General features: G+C 45.6%; 1 protein-coding gene across 1 annotated transcript in view; it reads right to left on the bottom strand.

Annotated features, from left to right (window-relative positions):
* Positions 1-2,928: 2,928 nt before the first annotated feature.
* Positions 2,929-15,557, bottom strand: part of gpc4 (glypican 4) — a 31,599-nt gene continuing 18,970 nt past the window's right edge. Inside the window, exons 2-9 of the mRNA XM_063499471.1 lie at positions 14,317-14,472; positions 9,546-9,943; positions 9,025-9,190; positions 8,026-8,156; positions 6,553-6,699; positions 6,341-6,465; positions 6,070-6,242; positions 2,929-5,983 (exon numbers count right to left, since the gene is read on the bottom strand). Of these exons, the coding sequence (XP_063355541.1) occupies positions 5,736-5,983; positions 6,070-6,242; positions 6,341-6,465; positions 6,553-6,699; positions 8,026-8,156; positions 9,025-9,190; positions 9,546-9,943; positions 14,317-14,472 (1,544 nt within the window). The 3' untranslated portion in view covers positions 2,929-5,735. The remainder of the gene's footprint in view (positions 5,984-6,069; positions 6,243-6,340; positions 6,466-6,552; positions 6,700-8,025; positions 8,157-9,024; positions 9,191-9,545; positions 9,944-14,316; positions 14,473-15,557) is intronic.

Below are 15,557 nucleotides of genomic sequence, written 5' to 3'. Positions count from 1 at the left end.
TGTGAATGTTAGATAGAAAGCGAGAAAATGTATAAAAGGTGCTTGTGAAATACATAAATTTACTAAACGAAATATTTTTCTCTTTGAAAAACTAAAGTTCATGCCAAATTTTAGCCAGTGCCGACAAGGGTGTATCCTTCAGCGTCTATTCAGCAATAATAAAAATAATGGAATACAGGAATAAAAAAGCCCTGTAACACACTGTCGACCTGTCCAGGTCATGATCATGGTCATGATAATCCGACCGTGGATGTTAAAAGACTTCCTAACAAATGTTGTGAGGTTGACAATTTTGAGTTAACATTAAACACTTTCTTTCCAAATGCATTCAAAAACTTTCTAGCTGTTGGTTTGCGACGTTTGTGTGAGTGGCACGGTAGTGTAGTGGTTGGCACTGTTGTCTCACAGCAAATAGGTCCTGGGTTTGAGTCCAGCAATCCTTTTTTATGTGGTGTTTACATGCTTTCCCTGTGTCTGCCAGTATCCTATTCAAAGATCTGCATGGGGTTACGTTAATTTTACATTGGCCATAGGTGATAATAGATTGGTTTCTCACCCTGTGGTAGGATCCAGCCCCTCCGCTACCCTGAATTATGCTTAAACGCCTTCAAAATGACTAAAAGCCCCAACTTACATCTTATACAATGCAAAATTCTTCGTAGAACACACTGTACAGGACAAAGGTTGTTCCAAATGGGCTTTACACACTCAAACATATGCACCTACTGCAAAGACAATTCTGCTGTTTAGAGGTTCTGGCAGAGGATATGTGAAGACTTATACAAATGGTTTAGTTGCTGTATCCAAGCCTCACCTAAGCTGTGCATCTTAGGTGGCATAAGTGAACTAGATATGGAAGCAGATACATCACATATACTCCTTACTTCCTTATGCATCACTAAGAAAACACAGCTTCTTATTAATCAAATCAATATAGAATTTTACTTCTAGATCACATTAGTCTGGAGAGAATGTCTGCCTCCAAAAAACCAGCTGGGTGAATTTGTTTCTCTCTGGTCCCCACTGATCAATTCCATTATTCAGTGGGTGTGGTTGACTGTAGACTGTAGCCTTGTTTCCTTGTATGCCTTATAGGCAGATGAGGGTGGTCTCTGGGACTATGGGTGTCTGGGGACTTCCTGGGGCCTGGGAGCAGCATTTGCTGTTTTGGAATGTCTGGGTGTTTGCCTCAGTTGGCGGTGGGGGACTGGGGTGGGTGCTGAGTAACGGTCTTGGGATGTGGGACCTTGGGTGCTTGTGGTAGCAGTTGCTGGCCCCCAGTTGGTCTCTTCTGGGCGAGTCCAGGTGTGGGGCCTGGGACTCTGGTGCCCGGGTTGACCTGCTCTCCGTCTCATGAGTGCCCGCAGCTCATTGGGTGGGGTGCTACGTCCAGGTGAGGGAGCAACCGATGCTGGTGATGAGCAGTGCAGATGCAGATGAGCACTACTTTTCAGCAGTAGTGTTTGTGTTGCATCCTCCCCCACCATCAATTTTAACAGCACTCTAGTTTCTCATCCTGTACACTTTATACACCCACCCTCCACAACACACCCACCCAACACAGCACCTTTAACACTGAGTGGAGGGGGGAGGGGGCATCTTCCTACACACCTGTTTCACACACCCTGCCTGCGATGGGGGTCTACAGGCGGGTTTTGGGGCACTCTGGCTGTGTCCCTGTACGCTGCTGGTTTCGGGAAGTGTCTGCTCACCTTGGAGGAGGGGGTTAATGTGTGTGCATGTGTGTCTTTGTGTGTTATTAGTGGGTGGATGGGTATATGTGAGAGAGTGAGTGAGCCATGAGTAAATAGCTGGGCCAGAGTCTGGGGCTTGTTGAGCTTTGGCCCCTGTGGGACGTGGTCGTGGAGGGTGGGGTTCCCCCTCCCTGGGATGTGGGTACTTGTTTGGCTGGATGTTCTGGTGTGGTCATTGACCTGCTCCCTTGGTGGTCTGGGCTGGCTTGGACCGCTTCCGTGTTGGGAGGAGGGAGCTCTGCCAGGTGCCTGGGACCCTGTTCTTGGCTCATACCAGGGTGGCCAGCCTCTAGCGAAGCCTGTTGCCTCTGGTCCTCTGGGATTCTCACCCTTTGGCCATGGGCGCCCCATCTAGGGCCTCCCTCCTTCTCCTGCTGGGATGGACGTGCAGATGTTGCCTTCTGCATCTATCTCCCTCTGCCCCCGGCTCCACCCTCATTTTTAAGTATAATTCGTGACAAAGACACATACACAAAAGGAAAACCGGACAATGGACACGAGACCATCACGATACAGCCTCATCTCACACTGTTTTCTTGTTTTCTTTCAGTTATGCTTATATATAAGGGGCTCAGGACATTCTCTAAATAAAGGACGGCAATTTATATTTTCTCTATAATCTTTACTTTGATTCATAATTTATAAAAATCCCAGTAAATTGTAAACAGGTTCTTGATAGAACCCCTCAATTCATCCACTGCCTGAAAAATAACTTCCAAGTCAGCTTCCTCCTGATTGGCCGTCTCCCATAATATGGTTTGAACAGCTGGAGGTGGACCTGTCGTCCCCTTAAAAACATTTCAAATTAGGGTCAAACACACATTTATTAGAAAGGACAATTAAACACAAGTGCTCATGTTCATAGCTTGTTGCCTCATTTCTAAATGATGATAGTATCCTATAATCCCCTGCCCCGTGTGTGCACGCATCATGTATTGTAAACAGTAGAAAGCTACTTTTGGCTGCTTCCTTGTTGCATGGGGTCACCACAGCTCTGCATGATCGACTTGGCAGTTATCAAGCCGGATGGCCTTCCTGACATAAATCAAAGGGGATTTGGATCTGCAGCAATCTTTATCCGACCAAGCGACTGTGAACCACGACACTATGCATGCATTAATGTAAACAGTGACCACAAGAAATTAAAATCCAAGAAGCAAACAGTCACACCACATTTAAATATTGGCAGTCTTTATTTCAACAAGACTAAAAAATGTTGTTTAATATACATTTTCTCTTACACTTTAACATCTATCTCATCTTGTTTTTCCATAACATTTAGGAGATACTCTGACAAGTAGAAATCTGGTGTACTTGTAGGGCCTCTTTTAGAGACATCTAAAACCGCTGCTTTTTATTTACACTCCCCCCCCCCCCCCACTCTTTTCAGTCAGTCACTCACTCCATCCTCAGAGAGTCCTTTCTGTTCTTGTGGGCCAAAGGCATACATGGAAAGGTTTCAACAACAGTCCAACTTTAAAAGACACAAGACTGAACTCGCTCTGTGGACCGAATGGACGTCTTCCAGCAGCTGGACCAACTCCTGCCAGCTGGAAACGTTGCTGCCCTGGCCTGCAAGCACAGACATTTTTGTCACCATCATCAGCCTAAAACATTTCTTCCGTCGGGCTTCTTCACACTCCTCACACATGACACGAACACGTGCACGAGCCCTTGTGGAAATGTTGGTGGAACACAAGGGAGAAAAAACAGTAACCTAGAATTAAACTGGTCACCTGCAGAAGTAATGCCAAATCGAGCTGCTCAAGCACAGCTTTGTAATTTTAAATTAAGGCTTCAGTATTTCATACAGGTTGCATAGATGTTTCATCAAATCCTTCAAGGTCAGAGCTTGATATGACGTCCTCGTCTGATGATTGCGGATGATAACCTGAAGATGTCCCGTAAGCTCAAGAGCAACCTGTTAATGTCAAAGCCAGACAAGATGCAAAGGAATAAACTCCCATCTAATCGCTTCATCCGTGCAGACTCGCATTAAAGCTGCAAATCTTTTCATTATACTTTTACAAAAATGTATATTTCTGTCCACTTTAATCTGCACACTGAAACATTGTAGATGTTGCATTTTTGATAATCTGTAAGTTCTAAATGCATGTTTGAAATACATGGAATACATTAGTGCAGCAATGCTGCATGAGTCGGCATTGTTGTAGAGATGAGATGTCCAGGTAATGCAACTTAACAGACCCGATTATCAAATGAAAAGCTCCAAGAAGAAAACTTACATTGTGCTTGTCAGCTGGTAACAATATACTCAAACACCTTTCAGGGAATCTGAGCAGATAGATCATAAATCATCAACAACAGCCACTTTCTTTTCTTTTCCCAAAAACAAACAAACAAACAAACAAACAAACAAAAAAAAAAACAAAAACGTAAGAAGATGCTAGTAATGTACCAAACATAAAAAATAATCAGGCACCTTTCATTGCATTAATTTTGGTAGTAATTGTGAAAACAATTAACTTTGAGTTGAAATGACGAGAACCGTTCAGAATGAGTCCATTTATACTGACACAGGCCATTTAAAGAGGTACAGCGTGTACTGTGGGACGGGGACGTGGGCCAGAAAAACAAAACAAAGGCCCCAAAACCTGTGCACACTGACCAGAGCGCCCCCCCTTATCTGTGCACACTGACCTCTTCCACCACCTACAACTACCAGTAAAATCCGCTGTAGTACCTAATATATATCTTCATACCAAAAAAAAAAAAAAAAAAGCTAAAAATCTCAACACCTCCTCAACATAAAACCCTGTATTAAAATAATCTTTTCTAGATTTCCATTTGATTAAAACACTGACTTTTGTTCCTCTTGTCTTGTTTAATTAAAAAGCTCCCAAAACGTGCATGTTGCCCTCTTTTCTTTCCAAACGTTAAGACTGTATAGAGTCAGATCTTCTGTGCCGAACTGAGCTTACAGTACCCCCAAAAAAAAAAAAAAAAAAAAAAGGGCATTTGGGACATGTCAGCTTTGCCTTCTTGGGGGTTTAATGGCAGGGGACATCAGCCACATATCTAACTCTATCAGACACTCTCAACCTCATGGTCTAGATCACATTGACTCAGTAAGCACGAGGTATGACCTTACTATTGAACTGCTTAAGCTGAAAGAAGTTCAGTGAAATAATAATGAAGAAATTTAAAGTTAAGATGCGAAAACGCTCGCAGCAAACGTACATTATGCGTGTTAGGGGCTTGCAGAGCACCCCGCAGACTCTTCCACAGAACGACGCCATCTTCAGGTCAAACATGAGCACCTGTGCTGTAAACTCACTGCATTTTTGAGACGAGCTGCCTCCAAAGCAAACCGAGCGAAACAACGAGTCTCAAAATGCTTCAGAATTTCTCGCCTTTCTAAAATTATAAATGCACACAGGCACAAATATTCACAGTATGCACTTTTATAATGTGCAAAAAAAATTAAAAAAAAGCTTTGAATTAGTAACAAGACAGCGTCACGTGGGTTCTGTTTCTATTAGTCGTGTTTTGTGACCGATAGAAAGACCAGCCTCAGAAATTTAAAGATGTGTCCCAACACAGGCACTCAGAGTTTGACCCAATATCTTTCTTAATGCTTAGATGTCAGATGTCAGTCATCGAAGAAGGCACAAAGTTAATCGTGAGATTAAACTGCCAAAATAAGTGTGAAATGCTGCAAGCACAACCAAAAAGTAGCTCAGAGAGAGCTGTTGGAGGACAGGTTTATCTGGGCAACAAAGGTGGATCTCTTGGGAAGAAAAATCATACTGCTGTACACTGATGTCTTTAACAACATACGAACAAATAGTTAATAGTGAGGTTATTGTAATATTAAGAAGTTTCTTCCCCTCCCACCCCAACGGTGGACAGTCCAATGTCCTGAAGGCAGTCTTTTTGTTTTTTAAAGTCTCTCTGACAGTTTTCCCCTTCGTGCTGTTGCTCCTGGTCGTTCTCTTCCCTCTCCCTGTCCAGCCAGTTTTATCTCAAGCGGGAAGCTAACAGGGCCAGGGCGAGCCCGCAGAGCGCCAGCGCCATGCTTCCCCGTGAGGTGACCCCAGCTGAGTTATTGCTTTGCACTGGATTAACCCGTGGTGATCCAGCCACTTCACTTCCACCCACTGCTTTTCCACCCCGTTCTTTATCAGACGTTGGTGGAACAGAGAAGTACATGTCGCAGTTCGGACCGTCGCAACCGCTGCCGCTCTCATCTCCACTGCCGTCATCATCTAGGGGGCAAAAAAAGACAAGCAGGTGAGACGTGCAGCTAGGAAACCGAGTCGCAAAAGCTGTGAAGCTCATTAACCGCTCTCACCGCTCTCTGCAGTAATGTCGACGCCGCTGTGTGCAGCTTTGAGCCGGCTCGTCATTTCCTTCAAAACTGCTATCTGACTGCGGATGACGGTGTCTGGTTTTGTTATGTCCACGTCCACGTCCGGGTTTGATATCTGATTGGCCAGCCCGCTGCCAATGACATCTGATTCGTACCTGGTGGAATCAAGTCTGGCATTAGACTTTAATTTCAATAATTTACAAGCAACGCAGTAAAATTTAGATTCTCTCTTTGTGAAGTCTGCGCCTCTCACCTGCTTTTCGCTGTACCATTCCAGCACTCCTCACCAGCTGCAATCCCCTCGCTTACACACACGGTCTCTGGCAACGTGGACCAGAACTTTTTGGCATGCTTCAATTTCTTTTTTACTTCAATTGTCTGTTTAGAACACACAAAAAGAAAAAGGTCAAAAACAATTACTCAGAGTAAATGTGATATTCACTTCTTTGCCTTCTTAGTCCTCACCAGTCGATCTAAACTGGTTCCAGCAGCAGTGGTGGGTCTTGCTTCAGGACTGTAAGGACGGAAGCGGCTGGTGAAGGTGGACTCTGTGATGGAACGTTTGGAACGAAACCCAGTGCTTATTTTGGGCGTCCCACATCCTTGGAAAACCTGTTAGAGGAGGAACAAGAATACAGAAATGTTTTACAGATGAAGACAAAATGACCCTGTGAAATGTTACGTTTTGGTCAAAAATGTCCCGAGTGCTTTTTTAACAAAAGAAGGGATTTTCAACACAGCATTTCTAAACAAACTAGTTTCTTCAGAAAGCATAAATTATTTCAATTTGCCCACAATATAAGAATTATTTCAGACAAAAACAAAAAAAATTGACCAGGGTCAGTGTCATTGTCCCCATGGAAAACTCATCCATAGCACAAACCACTGCTGTAGAAAGACTCCAAGTATCAAGAACTGGAGTGGGGAGTATCATCAAGAAATGTAAAGACAGACACACAGTACAGAACACGCCTGGCAGCGGTGGGAAGCAAAAGACTCTAGAAAGAAAAATGGTGAGAGAACAACTGCCAAGACACCCGTGAATGACTTAGCCAAGTTTGAAATTGTAGTCTCAAAGGAGACAATCACTATAGACCTGCACAGGAATGAGCTGCGAGGTTAGAGACCAGGAAAAACTTCTGCAGAAGACACGCCTTCAAGCCAGACTGAGGTGTGCTAAGAACGACCTGGAGACAAATAATCCACACTAGAAGAGCGTCCTTTGGTCAGAGGAGATAAAACTACAGCTCTTTGACCACAGACACTTTGCTGATGTTTGAAGAAAGTAGTGAGAGTTCTACAACTCCAAGGACGCCGTCCCCACAGGGAAACACGGTGGTGGGAGGATCACGAAGAAAGAAGTTTATGTGAAGATTTTAAAAGAAAACCTCGAGCAGTCAGAAACAAACCTGAGTCTGGGTTGTATCTTTATCTTCCAACACAACAACGACCCAAAACTGAACTGGTTAACTGGTGAAGAACTACCTCCAGAAGACCAAAGTGAACGTTACTGACCGGCCGGTGCAAAGCCCTGACTTGAAAATCCCTGTGGGGTGAACTGAAAACCAGGGTCACTGTGATCAAATCTGGAGGAGCTTCAGAGATTCTCCAAAGAAGAATGAGCTGGGATTGTTCAGGAGACGTGTTTGAGAGATGCTGAAAACTACAACAAACGACTGCAGGCTGTTATCCAGCAAAAAGAGTAAACGACTGACTATTAGCATCCAGGAGGTAATAATTTTGACCCTGGTGGTTTTTGTGAAATAGAAACTAAATTATGTGCAAAGTAAAAATAATGTAAGCATCCAAAATAAAACAAGGATGTTCGGACAAACTGTGCTAAAAAAAAAAAAAAAAAATTTGAAAGGGAGGGCTAACAATTCCATCCTCATCTGTTTTTATTTTCTTTAATTTGAAAGGCGCTGAAATGAGACTGACCTTCTGCGACACCTGCATGCTGTTCTCCTGCATGTTCATGATGGCGTCTGAAATCTTCACATCAATGGGATCCATGACAGACTCGAAATTAAAGGGACCTTCGAGCCTCTCGGCGAGACTATGCATGGCCTCTGAAAACCAAAACATAACAAGCTGAAATCAACACAGGGGAAAGCAATTTAACAGTAAAAAAACAAAAACAAAAACAAAAAAAACAGGTTGTGGTAACATTACAAGCTCCTACCACTAGGGAGAAGCACATGCATGAGGGTGAGACATTTTTAACCAGTGAGATGAGCCATTAGTGTAGGGCAGGATTAAGCTGCAGCACAGCAAGGGGGCAACAGAAACAGATGCCTCTGCAGACCGCAGCGGTGTCAGCAGCCAGAGATAGACACATGTAACGGTGATATAGTTAGAAACCATGTTTCTGGTCACAAGAATCCATCATGCAGGATAGATATAAAGCACACAGAGAAGAACTGTGGATGCGTGCACCACCCTGAGTGTAATGTAACTGATCTGGTTCTGTTTGTACACAGCACAAGACTGCATTCATTCCAAGGGTCACCGCATGTACAGCCCCTCCCTCCCCCTTTTCTTAAACAACCTACTAAAGAATGAGGGACATGTTTGTACATGTTTTTCAACAATAAAACTGTTCCCATGTTAAATGTTTTTCTTCCAAAGCTGAACTGCAGTTTACTTCCTTTCTTTACCCCGAGTCTATCGTGCCACAAATCCCATCGCCACTCTGGTTTCATGCTCACAAGGAGAATAAGGGGTGCACGCTTAGATAAGAAAGTCGATGAAACTAATGATCTTTGAAGAAATATGAGTAAGCGGCAATGAACCCAGGAGCAGGAGGCTGCATAAATATACTCTGTTGCCAAATTAAACACTTTCAGCTATTATGGTTATAAGACGGTGTAATCACGGGCAGGTTTCTGTTAAACAGTGGCTGCTGGAGGTGCCCTTGTTCGCATGTCGTCTGCTTACCGAGGAAGTTGTTCCACTCCGTGTCCAAGTCTGCCTGGTTAGCCAAACAGCCACGCATCACATTCAGACAGTAATTCTGGCAGGGTTTCAGGGCTACTTGGCCCGAGCAGTACGGACAGTACAACATCTTCATGGCCGCTCGCACACAGCTGGGAGAGGCGCTGACCTGGAGTAGGCAGAGGGCAGTTAGTGGGCCGTTTTCATTACATCATCGCCGAAGCACTCATTCAACACCACCAGAGACACATTCTCATACTCTGAAAAAGCATGACCATTAATTGCATAAGCCAAATCCACAAAGCAGTTTAATCTAATCGCCAATGAATCACTCAGTACAGTGGAAAAACAAGTCATACCAGAACAGAGTGGTTTATGTTACCAGACAGAGAGAAAGAGAACCACAGATCAGAGATGTGCACTCAGAACCGGAGCAGGGAGGGATGGACAGGACTACAAGGAAAACAAGTCTCGTTCTCGGCTGTTAGTTTTTCTCTTTGTTAAAACTGTGCTCCGTCACTTACCGTGGAAACTTTATTGGCCACCTCAGGCATGAGCGCCAGGCCACGCACAAAGGTGCGTGCGGCGATAAAGGACCTCGTTAACTGGATGCGGAGCTTGCGGGGCACGTCGCCGAATGGCTGTAACTCCTCCGTATGTCGGCTGACGCACTCCATGTAGGTGTCGCTGAACTCGTACTGCACGTTGACCAGCCGGAACATCCTCTCCAGAAGGTCGGCCCAGAAGTCCGACAGCATGGAGTCCAAGTTCACGGCAGCGCTGCCGGACACGTAGTACTGGGTCAGGGACTGGAAGAAGTTCTTGAAAAGTTCCGAGTTCTGCACGTACATCATCCCGTATGTTTTCACAAACATGCTGTCCAGCGAGATCTCTGCGTTTTTCAAAAGCTCGCGGAAAAACTCTGTGGAGATGTGAAAGAAAGGCCGGGTTAGTCTACAGCCTGCGGGTGACAAAGAGCAAGAACAAACAGTGTCAGATTGTTTATATTTAAGTGTCTACAGGGAAGAGTTCAAGATGTCACGAAGAGAACATCTAGAGGAGCTCAGGGCTAAAGTTATGACTATCTGCCCAGTTGGACTTTTCCTGTTTTTTTGTGACATTTTAAACTTACTGCTGTGTTCCTCTCTCAACATTTTAAAGGACTTTAGAGGCCCAAGTTTGCTTTCAGTACATTAAAAATCTTGCTGCCACCATTTGAAATCAGACTGACGTTACTCCACTTCACCTGTGCCCCATGTCCTGACACTTAGAACGAGCTTAAGCATAAAATCTTTAATGAAAGGCAAAAGGAATGTGTTAGGGGACAGTTGGAGACGAGGGGGTGAGCGCGGCGCATCAGCAGAGATGTCTCTCCACATCAGTGTGCTTCAGACTGACCACCATCAATGGCATTTTTCTGTTGTCACATTCCATTCGCCTTCCTTTCTGCCAGCTTCTCTTGGACTGTCCTTCAGAGACATTTTCAATAGGATTACGGAATAATGCGACCCCACAACCACCAGCAGCAGCCCCTCCCAGCTACCGTATATGGACCTGTATGCACCCCCCTCCCACTACTATCCTACCAGCCCTGCATCTGCCTCCCTCCCCTGCTTTCACTTCATCAGTTCCTTCAGAGAGCTCTCTTCACTAGAGATGAGGAACAATGACCTACTTCATCCTGAGGAATGTCCATCACCCCCCTTACCACCCCCCAAATAATCCAAGCCCCTTCTCCCAGACCCCCACACCACCCTCCTTGCCCAATTTTCTTAATCTGAATAAAATGAGAATTCCACAGAGCCTCTGAAACATGTTTCACCTTCAGTCTCACACACACTCGCCCTTTTTATCCATTATCTGTGCCCCCCCACCCCACCCCACCCCCCTCTCACAGACCTTCTGTCCCGCTGCAGTTTCTCGGGGTGCCCACTGCGTGGCTTTGAAATGTAAAGTTCCCATGCTCTCACAGGGGGAGTCACTAAATGCTCTCTGCTACCAGTACACACACAAACACACTCTCGCACATTCACACTCACACAGAGGACCCGAGTAGTGCTGTCACTTCCACTTCAGACTGACACACTAAAAAGAAAAAATGAGATAGAGGAGGGGTAAGGGTGGCTTGGGGCGGGTTAAGTTGAGGGCTTTTTTTTAAGAACTTCAAATCCCTACTGTGTCGCCAAGGATACCGGAAACACTGCAGCCCCTCCATTTACCTCCTCGCCATCACAAGTGCATGCGCACACACAGAGCCAGGGGAGAGGGCACCAAGTTCCACGCTCCATTGACAGAGATTAAAACAAAATGGTCCACCCCCACCCCTGGAATGTCATAGTAGCCACACTGACATGAAAGTCAGTGAAAGGAGACTGAGGAGGTGAAGAAGAGGAGGAGGAGGAGGAGGTGGGAGAGGCATGAAGCACGAGGACAACCCTAAACTTCTCCATTTCCTTTCTACAGTTAATTAGAGGAGTAATTCCTATATGCTAAACAGATAAGCCCCATTATGCGTTTGGACAAACCCACGGGTTTTTAAGAAGGGTGTGTGAGGGGTGGTGGCACAGTGGGGGCAGGGGTGGCGGGGATACGGAGGCTCTCTGGCCCGAGCTGAGGGGTCCAAGTATGAGCAGCATTACTCAGACATCTTGCATTGTCATTAAAAACAATTTATGACACGCAGTCGTCTGCCAACAGGCCGAGGAGCTGAACGCTCCCTCTGGATTTTCCCATTAAAAATGTACCTGTCACTCAGCCAATGGTCTGAGAGAATCTGGGTGAAAGGTTACACATGAGAGTGTCAGCTGTAGGGAAATGTAAGGAAAAGGACGACTCCTGCTCGACTATCTGTCTTTTCCTTCCTGCACGCTCCCCCCCCCTTGTCACTATTCCAACGTGCTGCAGAGAAAGTGCTAAATTACGAACAACGATCCTGGGCCCAATCCAGGAACAGAGGAACTGACCGATCTCCTCCCACTTCCTCTTCCAAAAACTCCCCCCACTAGTGTCCCTATAAACTATGCTCCTCCCAATCCCAGCCCAGGCGGTAATTGCATCCTATTTGTGCCAATTAGTCGCCGAGCTTCTCCCTTTTCTTATGGTATGGGATTCCGTCCCTCCTGCTGCTGAGCTCGGTGCTCAGATGGATGTCGCTTGTATGTGTCTGGAGGCAATGGGGCCATAATCCAAGCGCTTAATTCCCAGACATGGAGTTGCTCTGCTGGACAGGGTCACTGCAGCAGGACAGGCTGAGGTCAGAATAAACACGCAGCGACGAGACACACAGAGAAAGAGAGAACTATTTCTGGCTCTGGTCTTAATTGGCCATGACTCCTCGCTCCAGGCGCATGATGAGAGCCTGCCCAATCACATACACTACTTCCTGAGTTTGTTAGTGCGCGAGCGAACGCTGCGTTCGTCTTCATGTGCAGCTGCAGCTGCGTTTGTGCACATGTGCGCACTCCTTGTGATGTCACGGCCGCTGCTGTTATTTCTCTGCAACAGTAAGCAGACCAATGTGCACTTCCTGTTCCCATTTCACCGGCTGTAAGCGCTTCCTTCGGTGGTGTCTTGGTGTGACAAAAGGAAATAATAGGCTGGCAACCTGAGCCCGTCACCACATTTGATGTGAAAGAGAGAGGACCTGGCGGTTTAGGTAGAAGAGAGCACAGCAGGGCTTTGTAAAGAGATCCCACATCTAACGGTTGAGAGACTGCAGCAACCTGCCTACAGTGATGATGAGGAGGGAGCACGCAGGGAAGAGGTTCACGGTCATCCGTAGAGCTGTGCCCTTCTGATAAACTGGACGTTCTTTTTGGGTGTTGCCAAGCTTTAGAATTTTTGCACAAGCCAGTTGTTATGACTCCGTTACAAAAACACTTTGTGCTGAATAATAGCGGAAAAATTCCTAAACAAAACAATATTTATGCAATAGTTGATCGGTGGTGCTCTGGATGGATAAACTTGACATAAAGAGCCGAAGCCACAATTGTTCAGAAAGATTTTTTTACGAAATTGTGGTTCTGGTATCAGTTCCTCTAAAATCAAACACTGTGAACACTATTTTAATCTCAACGTTCCACTCTAAAGTTGAACCCTGTTACGGAAACAACATCTTCATTTGCTCGCACGCATCTCGGGTGTTGTTTTTAAGCCTGGTTTGTGGTCGTTACCTAAACGTGACACTGACATTTCCGAAGCTGACCATTTGTTACAGACCGTTTGTGTATTTTATGGACGAGATGACTAAACGAGAAAATAACAATTTATAGATTTCTCAGTAATGAGAACAGCCCTTAATATTGCCACTAAGCACCAGATGAGTTGTGCAAGACAAACAGGGTGGAGGACATGCATGCGTGAGAACTGAGTGCAGTGAATCACAAGCAGCACTTGGACACAGTGAAGAGAGATGGAACGAGAAAGAGCGGCAAAGAGAGGGGTTTTTGGGAGAGTGAGGCATAAGATGGGGACAAAGGGCAGTAAGAAAGGAGAAAAAGATGGGCGGGACAGCTCGAGCAGCCACTGCATTCCAACACGTCACATTCCTCTTCACATCTGGCTGCAATACACACGCTCCCTGTTACTCACCATCCCTCGCTGCCTTTCACAGACACATAAGATCTGACCCACATGTGCGCACACCAACGCAGAGCTATGCACATAACCTCCTTTAACAAGCAAGATTCCAATGCACCGGGAAACTAAAAATCTTTTTTCTTCCCATTTTTTCACTCAGCCTGTTTGGGATCCTCATCCTCCCCTCTATCCTATCATCGCAGGGCTGCAGTGGTGGCATGGTTCGGTGGTTGAAGGTATTCAGAGCTGCCCTGCTTCCTCTGTGAGTCAGCACTGTTGCATGTTCCCATGCGCTCTGGCCCTCAGCAGGGGAAACCTGATCCCAATATTTACAGGCATACACACATGTGCTCACACACAGAGGAACAGGAAGTATAGAGACGACTAAATCTGAAGATGTGTGTGGTCCGTCTGGAAGCATGCGTGTGTCTCTGGAGAAAGGGAAGCCTGTATTTCTTTTCTTTTTTTTACATTTCTTTCAGGGGGACGACGAGACAGGGAGCAGAGACATTGGGAGACAGGTGGACAGGCCAGAAGACACAGACTGGCTGTCTCAGCTATGGGCAGTGCGCTGGCAGGTGGGAGTGTCCATCAAAAGGAAAAAAAAATTAAAATAAAATAAAAGTGTAGCACAAATGCTGCGATGAGGAAACCAAGGCCAGTCTTACAACATAACCTGAAAACTGCATGTGTTTGTGAGCCAGTGTGTTTGCTTACTGTCAAAGTGGTCATGCCTCTGTTTGAAGGTGGATTGTAGGCTGGTGCTAAGCTTGGAGACGGGAGCTTTGATCTCCGTGTGGCTCTGCTGGATTAGCTTCTCCTCCATCTCCACAGTGCAGCAGGAGTAGCCCTGCGGACACACTTTCAGGACTCCTGGAACAGACGAGGGAGAACGTGCGTTAAAATTCCACGTCATCTGAGAAACATGCGAGTCAACACAAATTAACTCGAGCAACAAGTCCTGATTTTAAATAGAAACATAAAATTTAAGATTCAATTATGATGCTGTTAATGTCACTGTAGCAGCAAGTAATGCAGATTAGTCATTGATTTCTTCCCTGGGATTCAGACCTTATGCTGAGAAATAACAGGTTCACCTCTCACCAAATCAAACGCACCCTGGCTGTTAAAGCCCCCTTAAATGCACGTAATTGCAGCTCAGAGGAGCCTTTAGCTGGCCGCTCTATAGAGCCCCGCTCTTATCCCGACACTCCCCTGTCTTGATGGATAGTTCAGCGCCAAAGCTTTCTCTGAGTGCTGTCCCTCCTAAACAGTGTTTAAGAGGAAACGATTAACTTTTCGCCCACACTGCAGGTGAGTGCGCTGACGTCAACCACAAGCACATGAATGGAGATAAACATATGTGCAAGCACGCTGGGCTGAGGAGTTTGAAAATTCTCTCCAAGTAATGTAAATTAGAAAGTTTTGGACTCCTTATTTCGGTGTGAACTGAAAGTGTATATATGCATAAGATTTCCATCAAGAGTAAGTGCCAAGTGATGCCTTCTTCAAGGCTCGTTATACTAGACGAGTGGCGTTCTTCTCCCCTAGAATCTCAGCACGAACAGCTGGGGTACAAAACTGACAGACATGGCTCTGAAAGATCGACTCGATTAAAAACAAAAACAAAACAGCAGCCTGTTCATCTCCTCTGTTAAAACCCAAATACTGTGTCTGACAAAATGCGAACTGTCAAAAGTCAGTTTACCATCCAATTAAAAGGAGGGTCAGGGGAGGACGTATGCAAAGCCGCAGCTGCAATAATGTTTTGTTTTAAATGTAGCTGTTGGAATCTGGGAGAACACTGGGATCCTTTCATTGGATCCCAGCACCAGCAGCCAGTTTAGTTTTCCCCACCAGCTTGTGCTGAACACGTTCCTGCTACTTGCAGGACTAGCATGTCATTCATGGACTGAAGCTTTGGGATTATCAGCCACACTCATTCAAAAAAATAAATA

The sequence above is a fragment of the Pelmatolapia mariae genome, linkage group LG2 (genome assembly GCF_036321145.2).
Source record: "Pelmatolapia mariae isolate MD_Pm_ZW linkage group LG2, Pm_UMD_F_2, whole genome shotgun sequence".
In the NCBI taxonomy this organism is placed as follows: Eukaryota; Metazoa; Chordata; class Actinopteri; order Cichliformes; family Cichlidae; genus Pelmatolapia; species Pelmatolapia mariae.
This window is presented reverse-complemented; position numbering and strand designations above follow the sequence as displayed.